General features: G+C 48.1%; 2 protein-coding genes and 1 long non-coding RNA gene across 4 annotated transcripts; 2 read left to right on the top strand and 1 right to left on the bottom strand.

Moving 5' to 3' along the window:
• The first annotated feature begins 1,173 nt into the window (after nt 1-1,173).
• Nucleotides 1,174-5,067, top strand: LOC100821437 (phospholipase D alpha 1). 2 transcript variants are annotated; one of them, XM_010230241.3, is made up of 4 exons: nt 1,174-1,386; nt 2,262-2,321; nt 2,435-4,298; nt 4,402-5,067. In XM_010230241.3, the coding sequence occupies exons 1-4, from the start codon at nt 1,288-1,290 to the stop codon at nt 4,848-4,850; spliced, it is 2,472 nt and encodes an 823-aa protein (XP_010228543.2). In that variant the 5' UTR covers nt 1,174-1,287; the 3' UTR covers nt 4,851-5,067. The 2 variants fall into 2 exon arrangements, with proteins under 2 accessions (XP_010228543.2, XP_010228542.1); XM_010230240.3 differs by having other exon boundaries at nt 1,175-1,386; nt 2,432-4,298.
• A 9,670-nt stretch (nt 5,068-14,737) lies between these two features.
• Nucleotides 14,738-16,888, top strand: LOC112270053. Its single transcript, XR_002962366.1, has 2 exons — nt 14,738-16,301; nt 16,382-16,888. It is a non-coding gene; the product is annotated as an uncharacterized LOC112270053 (long non-coding RNA).
• A 408-nt stretch (nt 16,889-17,296) lies between these two features.
• LOC100821139 (transcription factor bHLH145) lies at nt 17,297-20,074 on the bottom strand. The gene is made up of 3 exons (XM_003557729.4): nt 19,654-20,074; nt 19,423-19,571; nt 17,297-19,337 (listed from the first exon to the last, which is right to left on the bottom strand). The coding sequence occupies exon 3, from the start codon at nt 19,308-19,310 to the stop codon at nt 18,348-18,350; it is 963 nt and encodes a 320-aa protein (XP_003557777.1). The 5' UTR covers nt 19,311-19,337; nt 19,423-19,571; nt 19,654-20,074; the 3' UTR covers nt 17,297-18,347.
• Between the last annotated feature and the right edge of the window lie 2,326 nt (nt 20,075-22,400).

The following is a 22,400-nucleotide window of genomic DNA, read 5'->3' as shown; positions in this document are numbered from 1 at the left end:
AGATCCATCCCCCCCGTAACAAGGCGAAAATGGAGATCTCCTCAAACTTGTAGAGCAATCAAGCTTCATACTTTGTGATCTAAGTGCTGCGACGGTGAATAGAGAATAAAATGCACGAGAACATGCTTCACGCTCTGAGAAAAATATTTTATTTCCCTTTTGTTTTAAACCAAACCGACACAGACTTTTTCTTGAAAAGTATCGTACATCTCTGACTCTGAAAGGGCTGGATTGCACAAGCAGATTTTCGTCAAAGAAGCCACTTGACAGATTTGTTTAGGCATAGACGGTGCACCCTGGACAGACACAGCTGTTGCACATTTTACAATTCAAGCTTGGGCTTATGACCCTAGAGAAATTTGGAAGAAGGGACCTATAGTTTGGAAATGATAAATTGTGTATGTTGCCCCGACAGAAGGCTAATTTATAATTAAAAAAAATTCAATTGAAGCAACAATGAAAATGCATTTATTATGACAAAAGTGCAGCTCAACACCTTGACTTGTTACTTTGATTACTCTATTCTATCCAGGGAGGCTAGCAGGCAAGAAGATCAAGATGAATAAGTTAAATATCTTACAGGACTAGCAAGTTGTCATCAACTCATCATGGAGTAATTAAACAGAAAACTACACAATTTGCATCTTCTAGCATGTTCTGATGAAGTTCCAACTTCCAAGTATTCGGTAGTCCAACTGAAATCTGATCTCCTAGTACGAAAGCACATGGCTTTGTCATCTGCTCAGATTACGCGCACCTAAGCAAGCCTTTGTTTGTCCATCAATGCGATAAAAATACATAAAAAAAATAAAGGAAAAAAAATAACCGAAGGCAACTGTGTCAGTTTTCTAGAAAGAATACACATGCTTTTCTGAAGCAGTAAAAAGTAGAACGACACACGCGCCAGAATCTTCACCACTTTTACACGTATCTCTTGGCGGATAATAAGCAGCAGGTAAAATCTAGGACCAGCAAACAACGTTAATCTGGAAGAACCTTCGGTAGCTTCTCCTCCACTGCCGTGAGATCCTTTGCGTCGATACCTTTCAGTGCCTTCTCGAGCTGCTTTCCGGATTGTTCTTCAAGGAAGGGAATGAAAGGAAGCAAGGAAGTTAAGCTGACCCCGCAGCTCATATTTCCCCATAGATATATAACGTCTGCATTTGTGCTTGATCAGAGAGCTAGCAGCTAGTATATATACTGCATATGTGTGCGTCGGCTCTGAACAATATCTAAGGCTAGGCATCGTACGTGTGAGCAAGCACTAGAAGAAGAAGAGGCGCCGCCATGGCCCTGATGCTGCTGCACGGGGTGATCGACGCCCAGATTCTGGATGCCGACCTGTCATCCGTGTCGTCGGACGGGCAGATCAGGCCGAATCGGAAGGTACGCGCGTTGCAAACTCTTCTGCCTTCCTTTCCTGTGCAGTGTGTCTCTTACAAATTTTCTCGGTGCGTTTTACCGAATTGAATGAGCACGCATAAAGTGAATGCCAGCAAGTTCGATTGGTTTCATTTCATCTCAACTTGATGAGAGTGCTTCAAAGTTCAAACTTCAGTGTCTCTAAACCTCTGCTCTACATGTTTACATATTTAGATGGCCAAAGCACATTTCAATTTCGGCATGATCACGATACAGCCGTCTGTTTTCTTTACCTTTTTCTTTTGAGATTAGATAAAGACGTCTGCTGTGTCGCTGCAACAAACTTACTATTCCCTCCGTTACATATTAAGTGCTGAAATATTACATATATCTAGACGTATTTTAGTATATCGATACGTTCATATTTAGACAAATTTGAGTAACTTAATATAAGACAGAGGGAGTACTTTGTTCACCTAAATAAAACTCTACTTTTCTTTTTAAAGATTTTATTTTTATTTTTTTTAATTCGTAGTTCAGTATTTCTTGGTCCGTTTCCTCATGGTAACAATGGGCTGGGTGCCTCTACTTTTCTTTTCTGAGATTTTTTTTTATGTTTTTTTAATTTGTAGTCAACTATTTCTTGGTGCGTTTCCTCATCATAACAATGGACTGGGTGCGTGGGCCACTTTGGATATACGATAGTATTAGAGCCCGCGTAGGGCAAGCGTTCACTGCTGTCATGACACACTTGAAGCGTATAAGTGAATTGTCTAACTTTTTTATATTAGATCGCTATTTTGATTGCGTAAATTCATTGTCTCCTATTACTGCTGCATTTCCCTATCAAAAAAGAGTACAACTGCATTTCCCTCATCCTGTGCATGCGATGCGAGCAGACTCTGATGAAGAAAAAAGTGTTCTCATGGATCAAGAAGCTGCCCTTCTGCAACTGCCAGGTAACTCCTACTAAACTCTAATGAATCAGACTGGAGTATTGATCCTCTTGGAATGTATGACCCTAGCCAGTAAGCTAAATTAACTCGTGGCGAAACGCGCGCGCACGCAGCAGGTGGAGAACGCGATAGGGCTGGGCAGCACGGCCGGCAAGCTGTACGCGACGGTGGACATCGACAAGGCTCGCGTGGGGCGGACGCGCATGCTGGAGCCGACCAACACGCCGAAGTGGGGGCAGGAGTTCCACATCTACTGCGCCCACGACGCCGCCCACGTCATCTTCACCGTGAAGGCCGACAACCCCGTGGGCGCCACGCTCATCGGCCGCGCCTACCTCCCCACGGGCGGCGCCGTCGCGGCGGGGCAGCGGGTGGACCAGTGGCTCCCCATCTGCGACGACAAGCGCCGCCCGCTGGAAGGCGGGGACAGGATCCACGTCCAGCTCCGTTTCACCGACGTGGCCGCGGACCCGAACGCCCGCTGGGGCGCTGGCATCGGCGGCGTGGAGTACCCTGGCGTGCCCCGCACCTTCTTCCCGCAGCGCAGCGGCTGCCGCGTCAGGCTGTACCAGGACGCGCACATCGCCGACGGCTTCGCGCCTCGGATCCAGCTCGCCGGTGGCAGGCTCTACGAGCCGCGCCGGTGCTGGGAGGACGTGTTCGAGGCTGTTACAAACGCCCGGAGGATGGTGTACATCACAGGGTGGTCCGTCAACACCGGCGTGGCGCTGGTGCGTGACCCGGGGAAGCCGTCGTCGGGGACGCTGGGCGAGCTGCTCAAGAGAAAGGCGGACCGTGGCGTGACGGTGCTGATGCTGGTGTGGGACGACCGCACGTCCCTGGGGCTGGGCCCGATCCGGCGCGACGGCCTCATGGCCACGCACGACGAGGACACGGCCACCTACTTCCGTGGCTCGGGCGTGCGCTGCATCCTCTGCCCTCGGAACCCCGACCAGGGCCGGAGCTACGTGCAGGACGTGGAGACGGCCGCCATGTTCACGCACCACCAGAAGACGGTCATCGTCGACAGCGGCAACAACCCGGGCGGCCTCGTGAGCTTCCTGGGCGGCATCGACCTCTGCGACGGGCGGTACGACACGCAGGAGCACCCGCTGTTCCGGACGCTCGGCACCACGCACCACGACGACTTCCACCAGCCAAACTTCCCCGGCTCGTCCGTCAACAAGGGCGGGCCGAGGGAGCCCTGGCACGACATCCACTGCCGCGTCGAGGGCCCCGCCGCCTGGGACGTGCTCGACAACTTCGAGCAGCGCTGGCGGAAGCAAGGGGACGGCGACAACTTCCTGGTCACCCTCGACAGGTCCTGGGCGTCGCAGGAGCGCATCCAGGACTTGGAATCGTGGAACGTCCAGGTGTTCCGGTCCATCGACGGCGGCGCGGCGGCCGACTTCCCGGAGGAACCCAAGGAGCAAGCCGACAAGGGGCTCGAGACGGGGAAGGACCACGTCGTGGACCGCAGCATCCAGGACGCCTACATCCACGCCATCCGCCGCGCAAGGGACTTCATCTACATCGAGAACCAGTACTTCCTGGGGAGCTCCTACGCGTGGCGGCGCGACGACGGCGTCACGGTGGAGGACATCAACGCGCTGCACCTCATCCCCAAGGAGCTTTCGCTCAAGATCGTCAGCAAGATCGAGGCCGGCGAGCGGTTCGCCGTCTACGTCGTGGTGCCCATGTGGCCGGAGGGCGTGCCTGAGAGCGCCTCCGTGCAGGCCATCTTGGACTGGCAACGCCGGACCATGGAGATGATGTACAAGGATGTGGCACTGGCGATTCAGGCCAAGGGCATCCAGGCCAAACCCACGGACTACCTCACCTTCTTCTGCCTCGGCAACCGGGAAGCGTACAGCCCCGGCGAGTACGTGCCACCGGAGAAGCCAGACCCCGACACCGACTACATGAGGGCGCAGCAGGCCAGGCGCTTCATGATCTACGTCCACGCAAAGACAATGATAGGTAAAAACTCAATTCGTAAAGAAACATACACGACAGTGTCATGTTAAAATTCAGGCTGAAAACGAAATGATGGATCTCTGACCGTTGGACATTCAATTTGCAGTGGATGACGAGTACGTCATCGTGGGATCGGCGAACATCAACCAGCGATCCATGGACGGCGGCCGGGACACAGAGATCGCCATGGGCGCGTACCAGCCGAGCTACCTCGCGTCCAGTAACCGGCCAGCGAGGGGGGAGGTGCATGGCTTACGAGTCTCCCTGTGGCAGGAGCACCTGGGCCAGGCTGCGGCGTCAGCCGCCGTTGCGGCCGACCTTCTCCAGCCGTCGAGCCTGGCGTGTGTGCGCAGAATGAACCAGGTGGCGCAGCAGCACTGGGAGATGTTCGCGAGCGACACGGCCCCGGGCCAACTTCCGGGCCACCTCATGGCATACCCCATCGGCGTCACTGACGGCGGCGAGCTGCTGGAGACGACGGCCTTCTTCCCCGACACCAAGGCGAGGGTGCTCGGCAATAAGTCCACCTACCTCCCGCCGATCCTAACAACATGAAGGCGCGCAAGATCGTGCATGATGACTCATTGAGATCGAGAGGCCGATACGGTAATATGCTGATATGTACAAAACTGAATTCGTTGTGTGGGTTAGTGGGTAGATTTACTGGAACCTGTGCTTGTGTGTGGATTGGGATTGCTTGTGCTTAAATAACACGATTGTTTCCGTGAATAAGATAGTAATTTAATACAAAAGGTGGGAGTGGCTACACATATGTGACTTGTGTTTTGGGAGAATGTGGGAGTGAAATTTGTTGTGCAAATCCTGCCGACTGGCCGGTTCCGAGGTTGCACATCCAAATCGTAGTCGAACACACACGCAATCACGAAGTACAGTAAAGTAGATGAACACCAAGAAGTAGAAAGGAACATGAACTCTTATTAATTTCTGATCTCAAGTGTACGTACAAGAGGTAGCCTCCTCTCCTTTATTAGGCACCAATGGATAAGAGCCCACAACAAACTATTAGGTGGAGGAACGAATCAACAGGGGTTTGGTGGGGGGCGCACGACTCGGTGGCCACCCCACCCCGTTGTTGGTTTCTCAACACTCCTCCTTGGGTGATTATCCGTACGCCATATGCCTCAAAAACTTCGAAAAAACACAGTGTGAAAAATACATGGAGAAAGAGAGCATATGATACGTTGCTATGTTGCATAGATTGCCTCGTTAAAAACCTCATGCGAGAAACACAAGAAAACTCGCTGAGGGAAAAAGAGTACAACCTACTCGATCTACAAGATGAGTACTTGATGGCCATGATCAAGATTTAACGATGAGTATGTGAAGTATCTCCCCCTGAACCTTGCATCTCCCTAAGTCTTAACATACCGATTCCACGCACACACCTTTCAAAAGTGGATGCCGGTAGTGACTTGGTGAACAAATCTGCAAGATTTTCACACGACTTAGTATGCAAGAGTTTTACCTCGTTCATCTTTTGCAACTCATGTGCATAGAAAAACTTAGGATTTATATGCTTGGTGAGATTACTCTTTACATAACCTGTTTGTACTTGTGCAACACAAGCTGCATTATCTTCATAGATAATGGAGGGGGTTTGGACGGTGTTCAGCCCACAGGTCTGCTGAATGTGGCGAACCATCCGTCGAAGCCATACACACTCACGTGATGCTTCATTTAGTGATATGATTTCTGAGTGATTCGTCGAAGTCGATACAAGACTTTGCTTTGACGATTTCCATGAAACAGCAGTTCCACCACATAGAAAAACATATTCAGTCTGAGACTTGGATGTGTGCGGGTCCGATAAATACCCAGCATCGGCATAGCCTATCAAAGATAGGTCTTGATTCCTTCTATAAAATAGGCCAAGATATTTGGTCCCTTGCAGGTACCGAAAGACATCATTAACACCTTTCTAATGCCTTTTGGTAGGTTCAGAGCTGTACCTAGCCAGCAAATTGACGGCGAACGTAATGTCCGGCTGTGTACAATTCGGGAGGTACATGAGTGCTCCAATAGCACTCAGGTAAGGAAATTCTGAACCCAGAACTTCCTCCCCCTCTTCTTTCGGCCTGAAAGGGTCCTTGTCTTGCTGTAATGACCGCCCAATCATGAGAGTCTTTGAAGGATATGCCTTGTCAAATCCAAATCTTTCCAACACCTTTTGAGTGTAGGTAGACTGGTGCACTAGAATCCCATCATGGGAATGTTTCAGTTGCAAACCTACACAGAACTTGGTTTTACCCAAATCCTTCATCTCAAATTCCGACTTCAAGTAGGAAATTGCTTCCTCAATATCCTCAGGTGTATCGATGATATTCAAATCATCTACGTATACCGAGATTATACAGAATCCATCTTGGGATCGCCATATAAATACACATGGGCAATCTTCATTGCTCGTGTAGCCCTTTTCATGTAGAAAATCGCTCAGGCGATTATACCACATTCTACCCGACTGTTTAAGTCCGTACAGTGACTTCCTGAGTTGAACAGTGTATAGACGTCTGTTTGCTCTATCTTGGTTCGGAATCAGGAGACCATCAGGTATCCTCATATAAATGTCTGAATCCAAGTTGCCATACAGGTAAGCGGTAACAACATCCATCAATTTCATTTTTAAGTCCATATTGACTGCCATTGAGATTAAATATCTAAAGGTAATTCCATCCATGACCGTGCAGTAGGTTTCCTCATAATCGACCCCAGGTCGTTGAGTAAACCCCTGAGCAACTAACCTTGCTTTGTACCGTACTACCTCATTATTTTCATTTCTCTTGCGGACAAATACCCACTTATAGCCGACAGGGCGTACGTGGGGAGGGGTTCGACACACAGGTCCAAAAACCTCTCTTTTGTGCAGAGATAATAATTCGGTAGCTATTGCCTTCTGCCAATCTTTCCAATCCGACCTCTTCTTACAATCAGCGAGCGAGTTAGGCTCGGGGTCAAGATCGATGATTGCGGCAATTTTCTTAGAAAAGTTTATGTCGACATTAGCAGTCGCTCGGTTTATTGATTCTCCCGTGTTAACATAATCTATGGCCATTTCGTCATGGGGCGCATCATGCGCATCCTCTGTCTCCACGGGATTTCCCATTCCTGGAGCGAGGTCATTTAGTTTTTCCGCGCCGATGTGTGCGCTCACATCTTCGCTGGGTGCTTCCACTGTTAGAAGGTTAAAGTCCAGAATTCCTTGCGCTGGAGATTCCGTACTTGTGCCAGGTCTCAATTGGCTCCCCTCACTCTCTCGGGGCTTTTTAGTAACCGAGTGTGATAAATCCCCCTTGTCCTTTTTCGTCGGGCGTCCCCGAGTACTCTGAACTTGAGGAACCGGATTTCTCGTCCTTTTAGGCCTTTGGACTCGAGCGGGTAGACCCATAGGATCCTTGGGTATCTCTACCCTTTCCGGTACATTGCGCACAGGCACATGTGATTTTGTCACACTTCTCAAGTCACTAAAGTGATCAGTCAGTTGATTCGCTAAAGCATGCAAATCTATTATCTTTTGGACTTCTCTATGTGTCTCACTTGTGCGCGGGTCATTTGCATGGATCCCCGTGGCTTGCCACGTCAATTCTCGACTTTTCTCATCAAGAGGTTGATTTCCTCCCCCTAAAGTCGGGAAGAGATCCTCGTCAAAAATGCAGTCAGCAAAGCGGGCCGGATGACAGTCTCCTGTCATGGGGTCCAGATACCTGATTATTGACACGGTCTCATAACCAACGTATATCCCCGACTTACGGAGCGGTCCCATTGCTGATCGCTGAGGGGGTGGTATCGGTACAAATACCTGGCAACCGAACCTACGAAGGTGGGCAATTTTTGGTGCCGACCCTTGCGCTAGTTGGACAGGTGAATGGATGTTGTAGGCCGTGGGTCTATAGTTGATGAGATTTGCGGCGTGCAACATTGCATGCCCCCGACACGTGGTTGCTAAATTACAACCTCGAAGGAGTGGTCTGGCAATGAATTTAATACTCTTAATCAATGCCTCCGCTAATCCATTTTGCGTATGGACATGCGGTACAGAGTGCTCAACCTTAATGCCAAGTGCCATACAATAATCATCGAACGCTTTTGAAGAAAATTCTCCAGTGTTGTCCATTCGAATAGACTTTATACGATGATCCGGAAAATTATTCCTGATTTGTATGATTTGCGACATCAACTTGGCAAAGGCATCCGTGTAGACAACAAGTTAACACAGGACCATTTAGACGAAGCGTCTATGAGCACCATGAAGTATCGAAACGGCCCTGAAAGGGGCTGAATCGGACCACATATATCCCCTTGGATGCGTTCCAAAAACGCAAGAATTTCATCCCTCACTTTCAATGGTGATGATCGAATGATTAATTTCCCCGTCGCGCATGCCGAGCACACGAAATCATCATGATTCGGAAAAAAATTTAACATTCACCCCATGCCCATTTGAGTTGTTAATTATATTTCTCATCGTTCTAATACCCGGGTGGCCTAATCTATCATGCCATAAGCAAAATAGTTCAGAGCTTCTAAATACAGTCTTTAAGGTAGTGTACACGGGCGGCGCTACAATCTTAGTGTAGTAAAGCCCAGTGTCGAATGAAGAGAATTTTTCAACAACATGCTTACTGTGGGCATCGCGCTTTGTGATAAGTGGGCACTCTTTGCCATTATCATCATCGGTCTCCACATGGAGGCCGTTTGCGCGGATGTCCTTAAAACTCAAGAGAGTTCGAGTCGCCTTTGGGTACAATAATGCTTCCTCAATGAGCAAAGTTGTTCCCATGGGGAGTATGATAGTGGCTCGTCCAGAGCCTACTATTTTTGACTCGCCCCCTGCGATAGTCATTATACTCCCCGGAGTCTTTTTAATGGACTCAAAATAACGAGTTTCTCTCAAGATGGTGTTTGTGGTACAACTATCCACAAGGCACGTTTCCTCCATTCGAGCGCCACGTGTTCTAAAATATAGCATCTAATTAATTCATGAAGCGAGGAAGTAGCAACATAATTAAGTAAATGCGACATACATTTCAGAACATAACAAGCCATCAATATTAATAAAGGAATTAATGAATGAATTTAACATCCAATCGCCAAAAAACAAATATGTTTTGCTCTCGTAGAGCTCACAATAAACCAATTATTCAAATGTATCAAAACACACCACCATGCAAATATAAAGGAATAAAGCAAGCTAGGTAGACTCTTCCATGAGACCGTTGACCCCAAGCGCAATGCCGTTTGCGGTCACGTCATCCATGGTGAAAAGTGCTGCAGCGTCTCCCAAGTCCAGACCAGATGGAGGATTCCCCGAGGGTTCAACATCCATCGATGTGGTGGTGTCAGTAGTGGATGCCTGTAACATCGCCAAGGATGGCGGTGTAGGGATCATCTGTGGCGGCGCCACTTGGGGCGCCACAGATCCTCCCCCTCTGTAGATGGTGAGGTTGGCCTCATGTGCCTTCCTCGCCTTATAAGCATCCGCTACGTGCTGAGGTGCGCGACATTCACGGGAATAATGAGACTTCCCGCCGCACCTGAAACACACTTGGGGCCCCTTTGGCACCTTGGCCTCCTTCTTGTCCTTCCCTGCCTTCTTGCCCCTCTTCTTCTTGAGGGGCTTGCGGATTTTGAAAGCGCTGGCCTGCACTTCTGGGCGCGCACTAGCCCCCAGTGGTTGCACGACAAAGTTCTTTTTGAGAACCTCGTCATGCGCCTCAGCCACTTGGAGGATGTCGATCAGCTCAGAATATTCCTTGTAGTTCGCCTACCGGTAGCTCCAGGAGGATTGTACGGCATCCGGATGAAAGGTTGAGAGAGTCTTCTCAATCTTCTGGCTGTCGGTGACTGTAACACCGCATAGCTGAAGACGAGTACAAATTCGGTGTAAAGCTGAGTTGTACTCACCGACGGACCGGAAATCCGCAAACCTCAGCCGGGCCCATTCCGCCTCTGCCTGGGGCTGGGTGGAGTACTTCAGTCTTTCGAACCGTCGTTTGAGGGCGGTCCATAAGGCTAAGGCACGCCGGTCAGCCATGTACTCAATGTTGAGTGTGGTGCAGAGTTGGTGGCGTAGGAACTGCAAAGCCTGGGCATTCTCAGCCGATGTGGCGGCAGGGGCACCTTTGCCACCCAGGTCAATCAGGCTCAAGAGTTGTTTACCCTCGAGCCAGATTTCCACATCAGTTGCCCATGCAAGGTAGTTACCACCATGCTGTGCAAGTTCGTCAAACTCGCGCTTGGTGATTGCCGACATATGCAAATATGCAGGATTCCATTTAGATTCTAATGCATAATTGCGATGAAAAATACATTTGTGGTTTAATGTGGCGTTCCAATATTAAAAACATGTGATTATATGCTTCATAATACGATTAAAAGTGTTTGAACAGTTAATCTACAGCATCGAAAAGCACTAAATCAAAGCATGTTAATATTAATGACATGTTAAGCAAGTGCAAAGGGCAAAAATACGCCCAAAGAGTATATTCCCGAAGCAATTTTGGCCTAATTATGCGATTTTAGATAAAACAGACAGTTCCAGGGACATATATGCAAAATAACACAACAGGGATAAAATGCGTGTGATTTACTAAAATGTCCCGGACTAAAATGCAAAATTCCTGGCCCAAAAAGCATTTCGGGTTGCCAGCCCATTTCCCCCTTTATTTTTTCAGCCCAGAGGCCGGCCCACCGGCCCATCCCTCGCGGCCTAGCTGGGCCAGCCGCACCAGCCCCTAGGGTTTCCCCTGGGCGGCGGTGGCTGCGCAGCAGCGGCAGGGGGCCCAAGGCGGCGGCAGCCAGCGCCCGGGGCGGCAGGGGCCTGCGCGCACGCGGCGGCGGCCTGCCGGACGGCAGCGACGCGCTCCCATGCCCAGCACGGCTGCAGCCCGCGCCCAAGGCACCGGCGCGCGCCCGTGCCTGGCGCGCTCCTGAGGCGGCGGCGGTCCGCGCCCGAGGCTGCGGTAGCCGGCGCACTGGCCGGGGCGGTGCTCGCGCTCGGAGGCAGCGGCGACGGCGCTCGCGATGGGAAAATTTGGGCGGCACGGCTCACTGCCATTCATGGCTGCGGTGGCCGGCGGTGCGACGCTCGACGGCGTGGCGTCGTCTCCCCCAAGAATTGGTCAACAAGTCCCTCATGCGGCAGGATCGATCGGCAATTGTGCCGGCGACTTGGTTATCAACCGACCCGCGAGGAAAATCCAATCTTGAGGTGAAATACAACAAAAAGAAACTAATCGCAAAAACAGAATCGTAACGCAGAGAGTAATCCATTTTTGCAATAAAATTTCAGATCCAATATCTCCGTGATTTTTGTCGAGAGCTGATAACGTGTTGTGCAACTCCTGCCGGCTGGCCAGTCCCGAGGTTGCACACCAAGATCGTAGTTGAACACACACAATCACGAAGTACAGTAAAGTAGATGAACACCAGGAAGTAGAGAGGAACAAGAGCTCTTATTAATTTCTGATTTCAAGTGTACGTACAATGAGTAGCCTCCTCTTCTTTATATAGGTCCAATGGATAAGAGCCCACAACAAACTATTAGGTGGAGGAATGAGTCAACAGGGGGGTTTGGTGGGGGGCGCATGACTCGGTGGCCACCCCACCCGTCGTTGGTTCCTCAACAAAATTATTCTGCATGTGCCTACACATATTCGGTAAATATCGTGCTGCAATTTTCTTTTGGAAAAGAGAAACACTTTCGGTTAATGTATCAGAGCTTCTGTGTCATTACAAGGATTGTAAGAAGGTGTGGCTATATCCCGGGCGCATGATTTTTAAGCAAAAGTTTTAAATCTCAAAGATGTATCAGAACCATTGGATTCGCATCTAGATGCCATTTCAGTCTCCTCTTTCTATAGTTGGTTTCGAATCTTAAAGCACAAACAATATCCCATAACTAAAAAATCGACTTATCTCTAACTAAAAACAAGGATGGCCAAAAATACATATGGTCATGCATCGCAAAGCCTATTGCTAGCATGCCACCCATATAGGTGGAAGAAGTTTCGAGCAACCATCTCCAGCTCGTTGCGCCTACATTTCATAGAACCTTGTATCTCCTTCATGTTTCATGGAGCCCTGTATCTCCTCCTAAAAAATTATCCCCTATTTTGGCGCCCTAGCCGTTTTCTATGCGGGTGCGATAGGAAGCACCTATCTTTCTGTCACCTGTTCTCGCGCTTCTCCTTTCCCGCGAGAGCCACTGTCTGTCCTGCACTTCTCCCTTTCCCGATCTACCGATGCCGCCGCTGATTTTCTCCCGGTGTCACAGCCGATGTCTCATCTGTGGCTGAACATCATGGGGTCCGGCCCCTATACGATATTCATTAGAACCCCCTATATATATTTTTTCGTTTTTGAAGAGAGTAACAATTTTTGGGTCTGGCCCCTATTTGCTGGAGATGCTATTAGGAGCGTTCCAACACAACGATTTTTACGAATTTGACCTGTCGCGCAGAAAGATCAGTCTAAATTCAAGTTCGTTGCTCTTTGAACAATAAACGATCGTCCACGTAAAACCATCCTAACACAATATTCACCCGTCACCGTGGCGCCCAAATGAAAAACCAGCTTGTAGATGTTGTTTTCTAAGATGGACATGACAACCCTCTGTAGCCTCTAACTAGATGGACATGACAACCCTCTGTACCCTCTGTTGTTTGGTACAGTAGAATTCAGGTCTTGTCCTCCAAAACGGTCATAAAGGGTACCGCAACGTTATAATAAATGACAGAACCACAAAGTAAACTCCACCCCTAAGAGCGTGTCCCCCCGTCACCCTGGCCACACGATTCACTGGAGATTGGCGAAAGTCAACATTTGCTACCCTGGACTGAGTTTTGCCCTTATCTGAATCGTTTTTATAGTTATGGGCCCACATATTTTACTAATTTAGGGACGGGGGACACGCCCCTGGGGTGGGTGGGAAAAGTGCTCTCGTGGCAGAACAAGGAACACCACGCTCTGGCCGGCCAGAGCATGCACGAAGCCACTGACGCATCAGGGCAGAGCGGCTTAGCATGCATGCACGCCCGAATTAAAAGCGAGATAGGCCGGCGGGAAGGTCTCGTCGCACGCGGACATGCACATGCAGCTGGCGGCGCCACGCCACACGCGCAAGGTGACATACTGACACGAGCGAGGCCGAGCCGCCTAGGCGTGCCGTGCCGTGCTGGTGGAGTGGACTGGGACACGCCCTGGTGTGGTAGGGCCGGCTAACTGGATGCTCGGCAGTTCGTAATACTTCATCTGAGACTAAATTCTTAGTCAGATTTGTCTAAATATGGATGTAACTATTCTTAAAATACTTCTAGATACATATAATATTTTGATAACAATTTAGAATTGGAGGGAGTAGCTCGGATCGCTAGGTTCGTTAATCTTAACAATCTTCAAACTTTGTTCGGTTCGTTTCATACTCGCTAGGGATTGCCGGGCGCTCGTTAACACGGAAAAAATAACAAACGTCACCCTCTTGTCTTCTTTGAGTGATTGTGCTAATGCCTAGTGGACCGTTTGGGAGGGAAGAGAGCCGAACTGTTCTATCGGCACACATGTGACAAGGCTCGTAGTGTTAACGGGCTTCAGGAGATGCTCTACTCGGTTCGTTACACTGCTATAAAACAGTATATATGTGATGAGTCATCAGTGATGGGCCTTTCGCGCCCGTCACGGATGACCATCATCAGTAACGAGCCTACCACGCCCGTTACTCATGACCCCTTATCAATGACGGACATGCCACGTCCGCCACTCATGACTCCTCGTCATTAACGGGCGCGGGTGCCTCGTCACTAATGGTTGAACATGAAAAATAACAAAATTCACACAAACACACTTTAGTGGCGGTCGTTTCATCTAAGCCCGCCACTGATGACTCACGGAGACCTTTGAAAATTGAAATAATCATAACTAATTCATAAAAACGTGATTCTTTTTGCTAAAGTTTTTTTTTCTTGCTTAACACGATAGAATAATAATATCATATGTTACCATTTCAAAAATGAACTATGTAGTACAAACTTGTTATTTTTTATAGTTGAACTTTAAGTTTTAAACCAAATGACCAAAGTTTTGTCCATTTATATACCATATTTTATGATAATGTACTCATTGTTTTTGCACAAATGTGCATCTTGCCATGACAAACAATATTTCCAAAGAGATTTACAATTTTTTGGTTATAAAAAATGATTTTCCATTTTTCAAATGCAAAAATAGGGTATTTTGTGAAGCAAGTACACTTAATATGGTTCCAAAATGAAACCTATCCATTTTTCCCACAAAATATACCATATTTATAATCTATAGTCAAATTTAGTTATATAAAATACTTTACGTTATATGAATTAGGAAAAATACAAAAAATAAATGTCTAGCCTCATCACTGTGGGGCCTCACAGTTATACTCGCCACTGCTGTCTGTCGCCCCTCTCTCTGCTCTCCCTCCACACCTCCACCTCGCCCTCTCTCTTCTCTCCCTCTCCTTTCCGCGAGGCCTGCCGCTATCCCTCACCCCCTCACCAGTCCAGCACCGTCCCACCGAAATCCCAATCTCTCCTTCCTCCTCTGCAGTCCATCCTGAGCTCTCCCTCTCCTATCTTCTCCCTCCTCACTCTCTTCCGTGCCGAGCAGGAGGGAGAGGGCGCCGCCTCCGGTCCCGCCTGCCGTCGCGCAGGAGGGGCAGGCGCAGCCTCCGGTGCCGGCCGCCACCGCCGCGCAGGACGGGAGGCCGACCCAGTCATCTCTGCCAGGTCCGGCCGACCCCCGGCCAGCTCGTCGCCGGATCCAGTGACAGAGACTCCGCCGATATGTGTCTCTCTCTCCTCTCTTTCTCTCTCTCTCTCTCACCCTCTCTCTCTCTCTCGCCGTCTCTCACAGTTTGTTGATGGAAGATCCGGCGTCCCCGACCTCGGCCGCCGACGTGGAGAGCCGAAACCGCGTTGTGGAGCAGTTGTAGGCTTGTAGCTCTGTTTTCTTTTCATTTTCTCTCTTCTGATTTTGTAATTTGTTTCATCGATGACCTAATTTGTGATTTTTTTCATCGACGACCTAATTTGTGATTTGTTTCGTCGACGACCAAATTTGTGCCAAAATTTGCCTGCCTTTTTTTTAAATCACGAGAATGATATCAATGGCGGGTCCTAGGTGTGACCGCCAGTGATGCGTACGGCCCGCCACTGATGGTCTGCTCACCGTTGGCATCCAGTCGCTGATAGCATTTTAAGCCCTTTACGATGTCATGTTTCGTAGTAGCGTTAGTCTGACAAGCTGAGCACGAAACGAGTAGAGCTGCTTGCCGAGTATCGAGTAAAGTCCCAACGCCACATAGTGGGGGGCGCGCATGCACAGGGGAGCACCGGAGAGCGAGCAAGAGTCGGCACTTCGTTGCATGAAATGGAGATTTCTCACCAGCTTAATTATTTCCGAACTAGTAAAAGCATCTCTGCCAAATTCCGCATATGGTCGATCCGAACTGAGTTTACGGATTTGAGCCAAAAAAAACGGCCCCAACAGATTCCTCGAAAAAACGCGTTTAGGTTTACACGAAAAACTCACGAACGGTCGCATATATGCCTACACACGGTTCCAGTTCGGTGTCCTCACCCCACTTTCCGCCGCCCACATCTGCCGCCAAATCCCTACCCCGCCGCCCAAATCCTCCACCCATTTTCCATCTTCCCCAGCTCCGGCCACCCAAAATTCTCCCCTTCCGTCCCAATGGTTCACAGCGACCGCTCGGCGGGGCCGGCCGCTCGTCGTACCGCTTCCCCACGCGGGCAGGGAAACCCAGCGGCGGCCACGGCGGAGGGGCCGACGACGAGGCGGCGTGGCTGCGGCACTCCCTCACGGCTCGGAGCTCGCAAGTGGGCGTCTACCGTGACCTCAGAACGCGAGGTCGCCAAGTTCGTCTTGGTGGAGTTGGCTGCGTTGGCGGCGGGGAGCTCGAGCGGTGCACGCGCCATGAGCACTCCGCGGCAAGAGGTGGCTGAGTTTGTTTTTTCAGTTCTCGGTTCGGTTTCTGTTCTGTCCGATGCTCTTCTGAACTGCATTTTCGGATTCAGGTCAATTGAACTGTTCGGATCAACCACACGGAGAATCTGCTAGATATGCTCAATTTCTTCGCATCTTCTGAACTGCATTTTCGGATTCAGCTCAATTGAACAGTTCCGATCAACCACACGGAGGATCTGCTAGAAATGCTCAATTTCTTCGCATTGTGCGCCCAACGAAAACAGAGAGTGCCGTGGGTGACTGTTTATGGAGCTGCGCGTCACAGAAAGCTGCCGCCCTTTGCCGGTCCCAACACTTGAGACGCAGATTAATTTGCACACAGTAATGGAGGGGATCTTCGGTTCGGCGACACCACCCTCCTCATCGAGTGGTAGAAACCGTGCATTTTGAGCTTAAGTTAGGCTGGACGTTTCCATGACCGCCGCCAAGATCCAGATCTCTGTACGCCACGGACGCAACTGCAAATCCGACGTCCGTCTCTTCCATGATGCTCTAGTTATAGGTATTGATCGATCAAGCTTGTTTTTTTTTTTGGAGAATGATCGATCGAGCTCGTACACCTCTCGTGCATCTTCTTTGGGCCCCATGCCCAGCCCGCCACGGCGTGCCCGTTGCTGCACTGCACGCCCACGCGTGCCTAATAATAGTGTCAAGCCGCTTTGGAACCGGATCTGTTGGCCGTCCCGTTGCAAGAAACGGGAAAAGGCTTCGCTTTCTCACCAAAGGCGAAGCCTTCGGCACGCTCGGCTCATATACGCGTTCCTGGAGACTGGAGTACGTGTTGCCTGTAAAATTGCAGAAACAAGGCGAAAACCTTCCCTCGCCAAGAAGACGAGGGACTGTCCAAGATCATCAATCGACAACCAGGCTGCAGATGGTACATACGAATCGTATATAAATGATAAACATGAGAGGAGAAATGCACACAAAGTCGATGGCTTCCCAGCCTAGGAGAGCTCCAGAAATAGGGAAGGGAATCCTGAAAATTACTGCATGTGCACATGGATCGGAAGAGAAACAATACCATGCTAGCGTACAACATACAGAAGGAAATAATTAAGGCATGCACCAGTGGAGCCGAGGAACTATCATTACAGCGCGTATAAAGCAGGAGTATATATGCAACAAGTAAGCAGGGGAGGAAAAGGAGCGCAACTGGGGGGGCATTCAACTCCATATCAGGCGCGCACACTACACTTTGTTGGGGTTGGACCCCAGGAACACACTATCAACTACTACCTCGCGCCATCTGCCTTTGGTTCAAAAGCCATGGACGCATACAGCACAACAATACGCTTTGCATGGACATCTTCCTTTCTTGTCAGCCTCCTTTGGCGCTTTTGATCACACTTCAAAGAAAGCTCTTTATGGCGTCCAATAACTTATTGATCCATCGACGCCATGAGGGCCTTTTAAGAGAGGAACTACAACAGGCACACAGAGATGGAATTTACCAGAAGCAGCAACCTAGCTAAATCCACGGCCACCATGAGTCCTCAGTGATCCACACCGAGAGGAAGGAGTACATGCCCACCAGCCTCAATTGAAGCAGTACTGCAGTAATACATGCCAATTGTAACCACTCAATAATTGGAGCCTTGTGGGAACAAAACCAGCTAGCTAGCAAGATATACACATTGGGTGTTCCATCTTCTGCTCCAATGAACCTAACATTCTTCTTTCAATGCACCGAGAGTTCTGAGACGCAAGCTTTGCGTTTTCTCCAGAGGCTGACTTGGCTCAATAATTGGAGCCTTGTGGGAACAAAACTAGCTAGCTAGCTAGCTAGCAAAATATCCACATTGGATGTTCCTTCTTCTGCTCCAATGAGCCTAACATTCTTCTTTCAATGCACTGAGAGTTCGAGACGCAAGCTTTGCGTTTTCTCGTGAGGTAAAAAAGCACCAGATGGAACTGACTTGGCCCCTCCAACTTAATACTGTTTTTACTTTTAGTTGCAGCTCGAATATATAGGAAGCTATTTGAGTCAAGAAAAAACTTAGAACTATTGAGGAGCTAGAGGGAAACAGCTCCCAGCGTCTTGACCTTAAGTTTAAGAGACGTCAGGTAGCTGATTGCTTCATCAAGAACAGTTGTAGCATCTTTGGCGATGCCTCCAGGGACGATCTTTCTAAGAGCAGCAACAGTTTCTTGGATCTTCTCTATTCTCAGCTTCCGATCATCAGGGCTGTCGCCTTCTGCTTCTTCTCCATCCTTCAAAGTGAGAGCAAACTTGCGGTCACTTTCAACTTCACCAATGCAACATGACTGTGCATCATCATCGTTTCCAGGATGCTTCTGTCCATTGGAATGGCCGGGCCTTGCTGAGCTGGCTGTATCAACAACAGACCTGTCGGTATCAGAGCTGAGTTTTCTCTTCTTCGTTGGATGGGCAGCACCTACACTAGCACCAGCACTGGCTACTGACTCCACACTCAAGGTGTCATTATCTACAGGAGATTTCTTGGCTTTGTTGAATTCATGCACTTTCTCATACCCTTCATCCGAGTCGGAATCTAGGAGCGCATTAATCTCTTCAGTGTTCTCATGAGTATCATCGGTGCCTTGTGCTCCAAAATCAGTTACATTAGTCTCATTGCTACCTTGCAACTCTGGCACAGGATCCAAAGCTCTCTTCCTTAAGAAAGGACCTGCACTGGTTTTCTCATTCTGACAGAAAACCAAAGATCTATTGTTTGGAGGATCAGTTCTGGACAGTCCCATGTTTGGAGCCAATGTTGAGACAAATCTCGAAGAAACTGGAAGAGGTCTGTCAGCAACAGATGCTGTGAAAAACGGCACAGGTGCAGCAACTCCAGAATAGATGTAGACATGGGTGTTCGGATATGTGAGCAATTTCACAGAGTTGGTATTATCAAGCCCAATATCAGCAGCACAGGGGTTGCTTGCAGAGCTGTCGACATTTAATTTCCATGGAGTACTAGGCCAATGGCACCAAGGATCATCTTTCTCTCCCATCGACAAAGAACCACCAAACTGAATTACCTGAATGTACCAAAGCACAAATTGAGTTTTTGTATAACCCTATCAAACAAAAAAAATGTGTACAAGATGAAAAAAAAATTCTCACCAGTAGGAATTCGGATGAACAGGATGTTCTTCCACTTGAATTGTCTTTGTGGAAAAATAATTAAAATAGCAAAAATTCTATTCAGCAACAAATGAGAGAACCGAGTCGAACTACGTGACAGGTTTGAGGAGGTGGCGGAAGTACTCAGCCTAGAACAGAAACACGAAAGCAATGTCAGCATTGTTCACAAAAGTCAGCCCTTAACAAAATGTCACAGTACATCGTCGTTACCTGGCAATTTTGCAATGGTTGGAAGCAAGCAATGACTCTCACAGTCACAGAGATTCCAGTCTCATGCTTAAACACGCGAAATCTTGTCTGAGCCGCTGCTTGCCACACCCACGGGCAGAGGACCCAGTAGGGCAAGGTAGGGCGCCCGGAAATCTTGATTTTTGCCTCAGTTACGAATTGGGGAAGATTATGAAATGGGGATCTAAAGGGCGGAATCCGTTCGTGGGGTGATGGGAGGAGAAACGGTCGGGAGCGAGAGAATCGAAGGGGAGATCAACCTGCGGTGGAGGCGCTCGAGCGAGGAGGAAGACGAGCTAGGGGGCGCGGGCGCTCGGCAGCGGGATGAGAGGCGGCGCTCGCGCGAGGAGGAAGAAGATCCACGGAGCGAGGGGGCTGTGGGGCTCGGCAAGGAGATGGGGAGGGGTTATAGCTGCTGCTTCTTCTTTTTTTCTATTTATTTTTATTTTTAAGGAGGAGAGGGAGTATAGCTGTAGGTGGCCATCAGGACGACTGGCCTGACACTGACAGGTCTAAGGTTAAACAAGCATGACCCGATCGCGGTCCGGTGAAGCCTTGACTCCTCCAAGCCCAGGCATGACATCATATAGCTGGGCCAACTATCTAAGGAGTAAAATGCTATCTTCCACGTCCTAGGTTTTCCAGGAGCACTGCCGTAGCCGTCGTCACCGGAGATTTTCGGTTTCCCTTGCCTCCGGCCACCGCCTTGGCGCTGCGAGGGGGGGAACCTCGGTTCCTTCTAAGATTATTCAGAAGTTTTTGCTTATATCGTTTGCTTGGTTCTGATCAGCAACGTCACGGCGGAGGGTGCGATGCCGTCACGAATAAAAGTACTCTGTTTCTTCCTTTGCTATGGTGATGCCTCAACAGTCGTTGCTGCGGAATCAGAGATTTTTAATTCTCGTGGATTTAGTGTACCCGATCTTGTGAATGTTGGGTTTGTGTGCTCGCAGATCCGTTTATACGTATCTGTTGAGGTTTTGTTAGTGTGCCATGTTGCTTTTGTTGGTTTTATGTTTTGTAATTTTGGAATACTTCTCTGGCGTTCTGATGAAGATTTTGCGGTTCGACGACCTGCACGTTTAGAGGATCATCCCCGGCCCAAGTATGTTCAACGCTCGTAGCTTCTCATCTTTTTGGATGAGCGACTCAAGGGGCTTTCCGAAACCTTTGAAAGTAGTCAAGTTCGTGCAGAGATACCGGTAATGATGTTGCTGTTACAGTCTGATTGCAGTCTCTATGTTGAAGCCTCAGCAGAATTTCATGTTGCAGAGTATGAAATCATGGAGAAGATTTCTTTAAGAAATTTCATTGTAATTCTTAATTATAGGAGTTACCTTAGAGTTTCTAGAGTTTATGATCCAAAGCATTGTACCTGTAATGGTTCTCTTGTTTGAATAAAATTACAGGTTATTCTCAAAAAAAAATCTAAGGACTAAATGAGAATAACATGATTACTCATAATGTTTAAGAATACATGGATGAAAAAAAATGACAAACTCGTGTTAGATGCCGTAACCCTTGCATTAAGTTAAGACAAATTAATAAACCGTTGTTAGATGTACATTTGTTTGGTCCTTTAGAATTTGTATTTGCGTCTCTGTATAAAATAAATCTGCAAAATTTGAACTAATTTAACTCTAAATCATTAGAGACAGCGATGGCGATGACTTGCCAAGTTATACATTTTTTACAGAGTCTAAGAAAGACGTTGTAGGAGGCAGTGGTGACAGGTCAATTGTCGCCCACATCAGTGGCCAATCTTCGACGGCGACGCCCGTGTGAGGTGGTGTGTGTTGCGTTCCAATGTAACTTTGCGCAATCGATGACAATATAGCCTGCAAAGACTGGTTCTCCGAGAGACAGAACTTTTGCACTCTTAGTTATTTTGGATATCTAATGTTGATGTCCATGTATGATTGCTCATTGATGTCTTAATCGTCGTATCTTTACTCGTATTTCTTGCTTCATGAAAGTTCGATAGGGGAATTATATTATTTAATGACAGTAGATATGATAGCCATGCCCACGTGGTGTATTATTGTTTTACGAGTTTTGATTTTGACGGACTCAAATGCTATGTTTCAGATTGTGTAGTTATTTCTCATAAGTATGAAGAAGGGCGTTGTTTATTAGCCAAATATCTACTTGATATTTTTAGGTCGCTAAGTATGAAAATATCTTTGGAAGGAAAATATAACTATAATTTTACCCTTATAATGATTTGAGTTGTTAATCGTCTCCTCACCCCACCGAAGAACTGTTTGCAAATTATTATAATTGTCATATATTTTATGTTACAGATATTAATATTACGATCTTCATATTATGGTTGACATATAGTATGATGAAAATTAATATTTAACATAAATATCAGTAGATGATATATCATAAGATGTACTAACCAAAAAAATGCATCCTAAAAGAGTATGAAAGAACCAAATTTATTGAAATTTGCAAACCTAGAAAAATATTAAATGTGATATCTATATCAACTCATAGTGTTAGGATAAGAATTCACCCCGCCTCAATAATTTTCTGTCCTCCACCAATGGCCACACAATTAGTACTCTTATCCGTTCTCTCAGTAATATTTGAGCGAACAAGAACATGACACAAACAGAGAAACTGACACATAAATTGGGAATTCTAAACTTCCTTGATAGACCAATGAATAAAGAGGTGTGGAAACGCGGGGAACTCAATGCCCTCTGAATCAAGAAGTGTGT

This window comes from Brachypodium distachyon, chromosome 1 (genome assembly GCF_000005505.3).
Source record: "Brachypodium distachyon strain Bd21 chromosome 1, Brachypodium_distachyon_v3.0, whole genome shotgun sequence".
NCBI classification, from domain to species: domain Eukaryota; kingdom Viridiplantae; phylum Streptophyta; class Magnoliopsida; order Poales; family Poaceae; genus Brachypodium; species Brachypodium distachyon.
The sequence above is the reverse complement of the archived record's forward strand: the minus strand, read 5'-3'. Positions and strand labels throughout refer to the sequence as shown.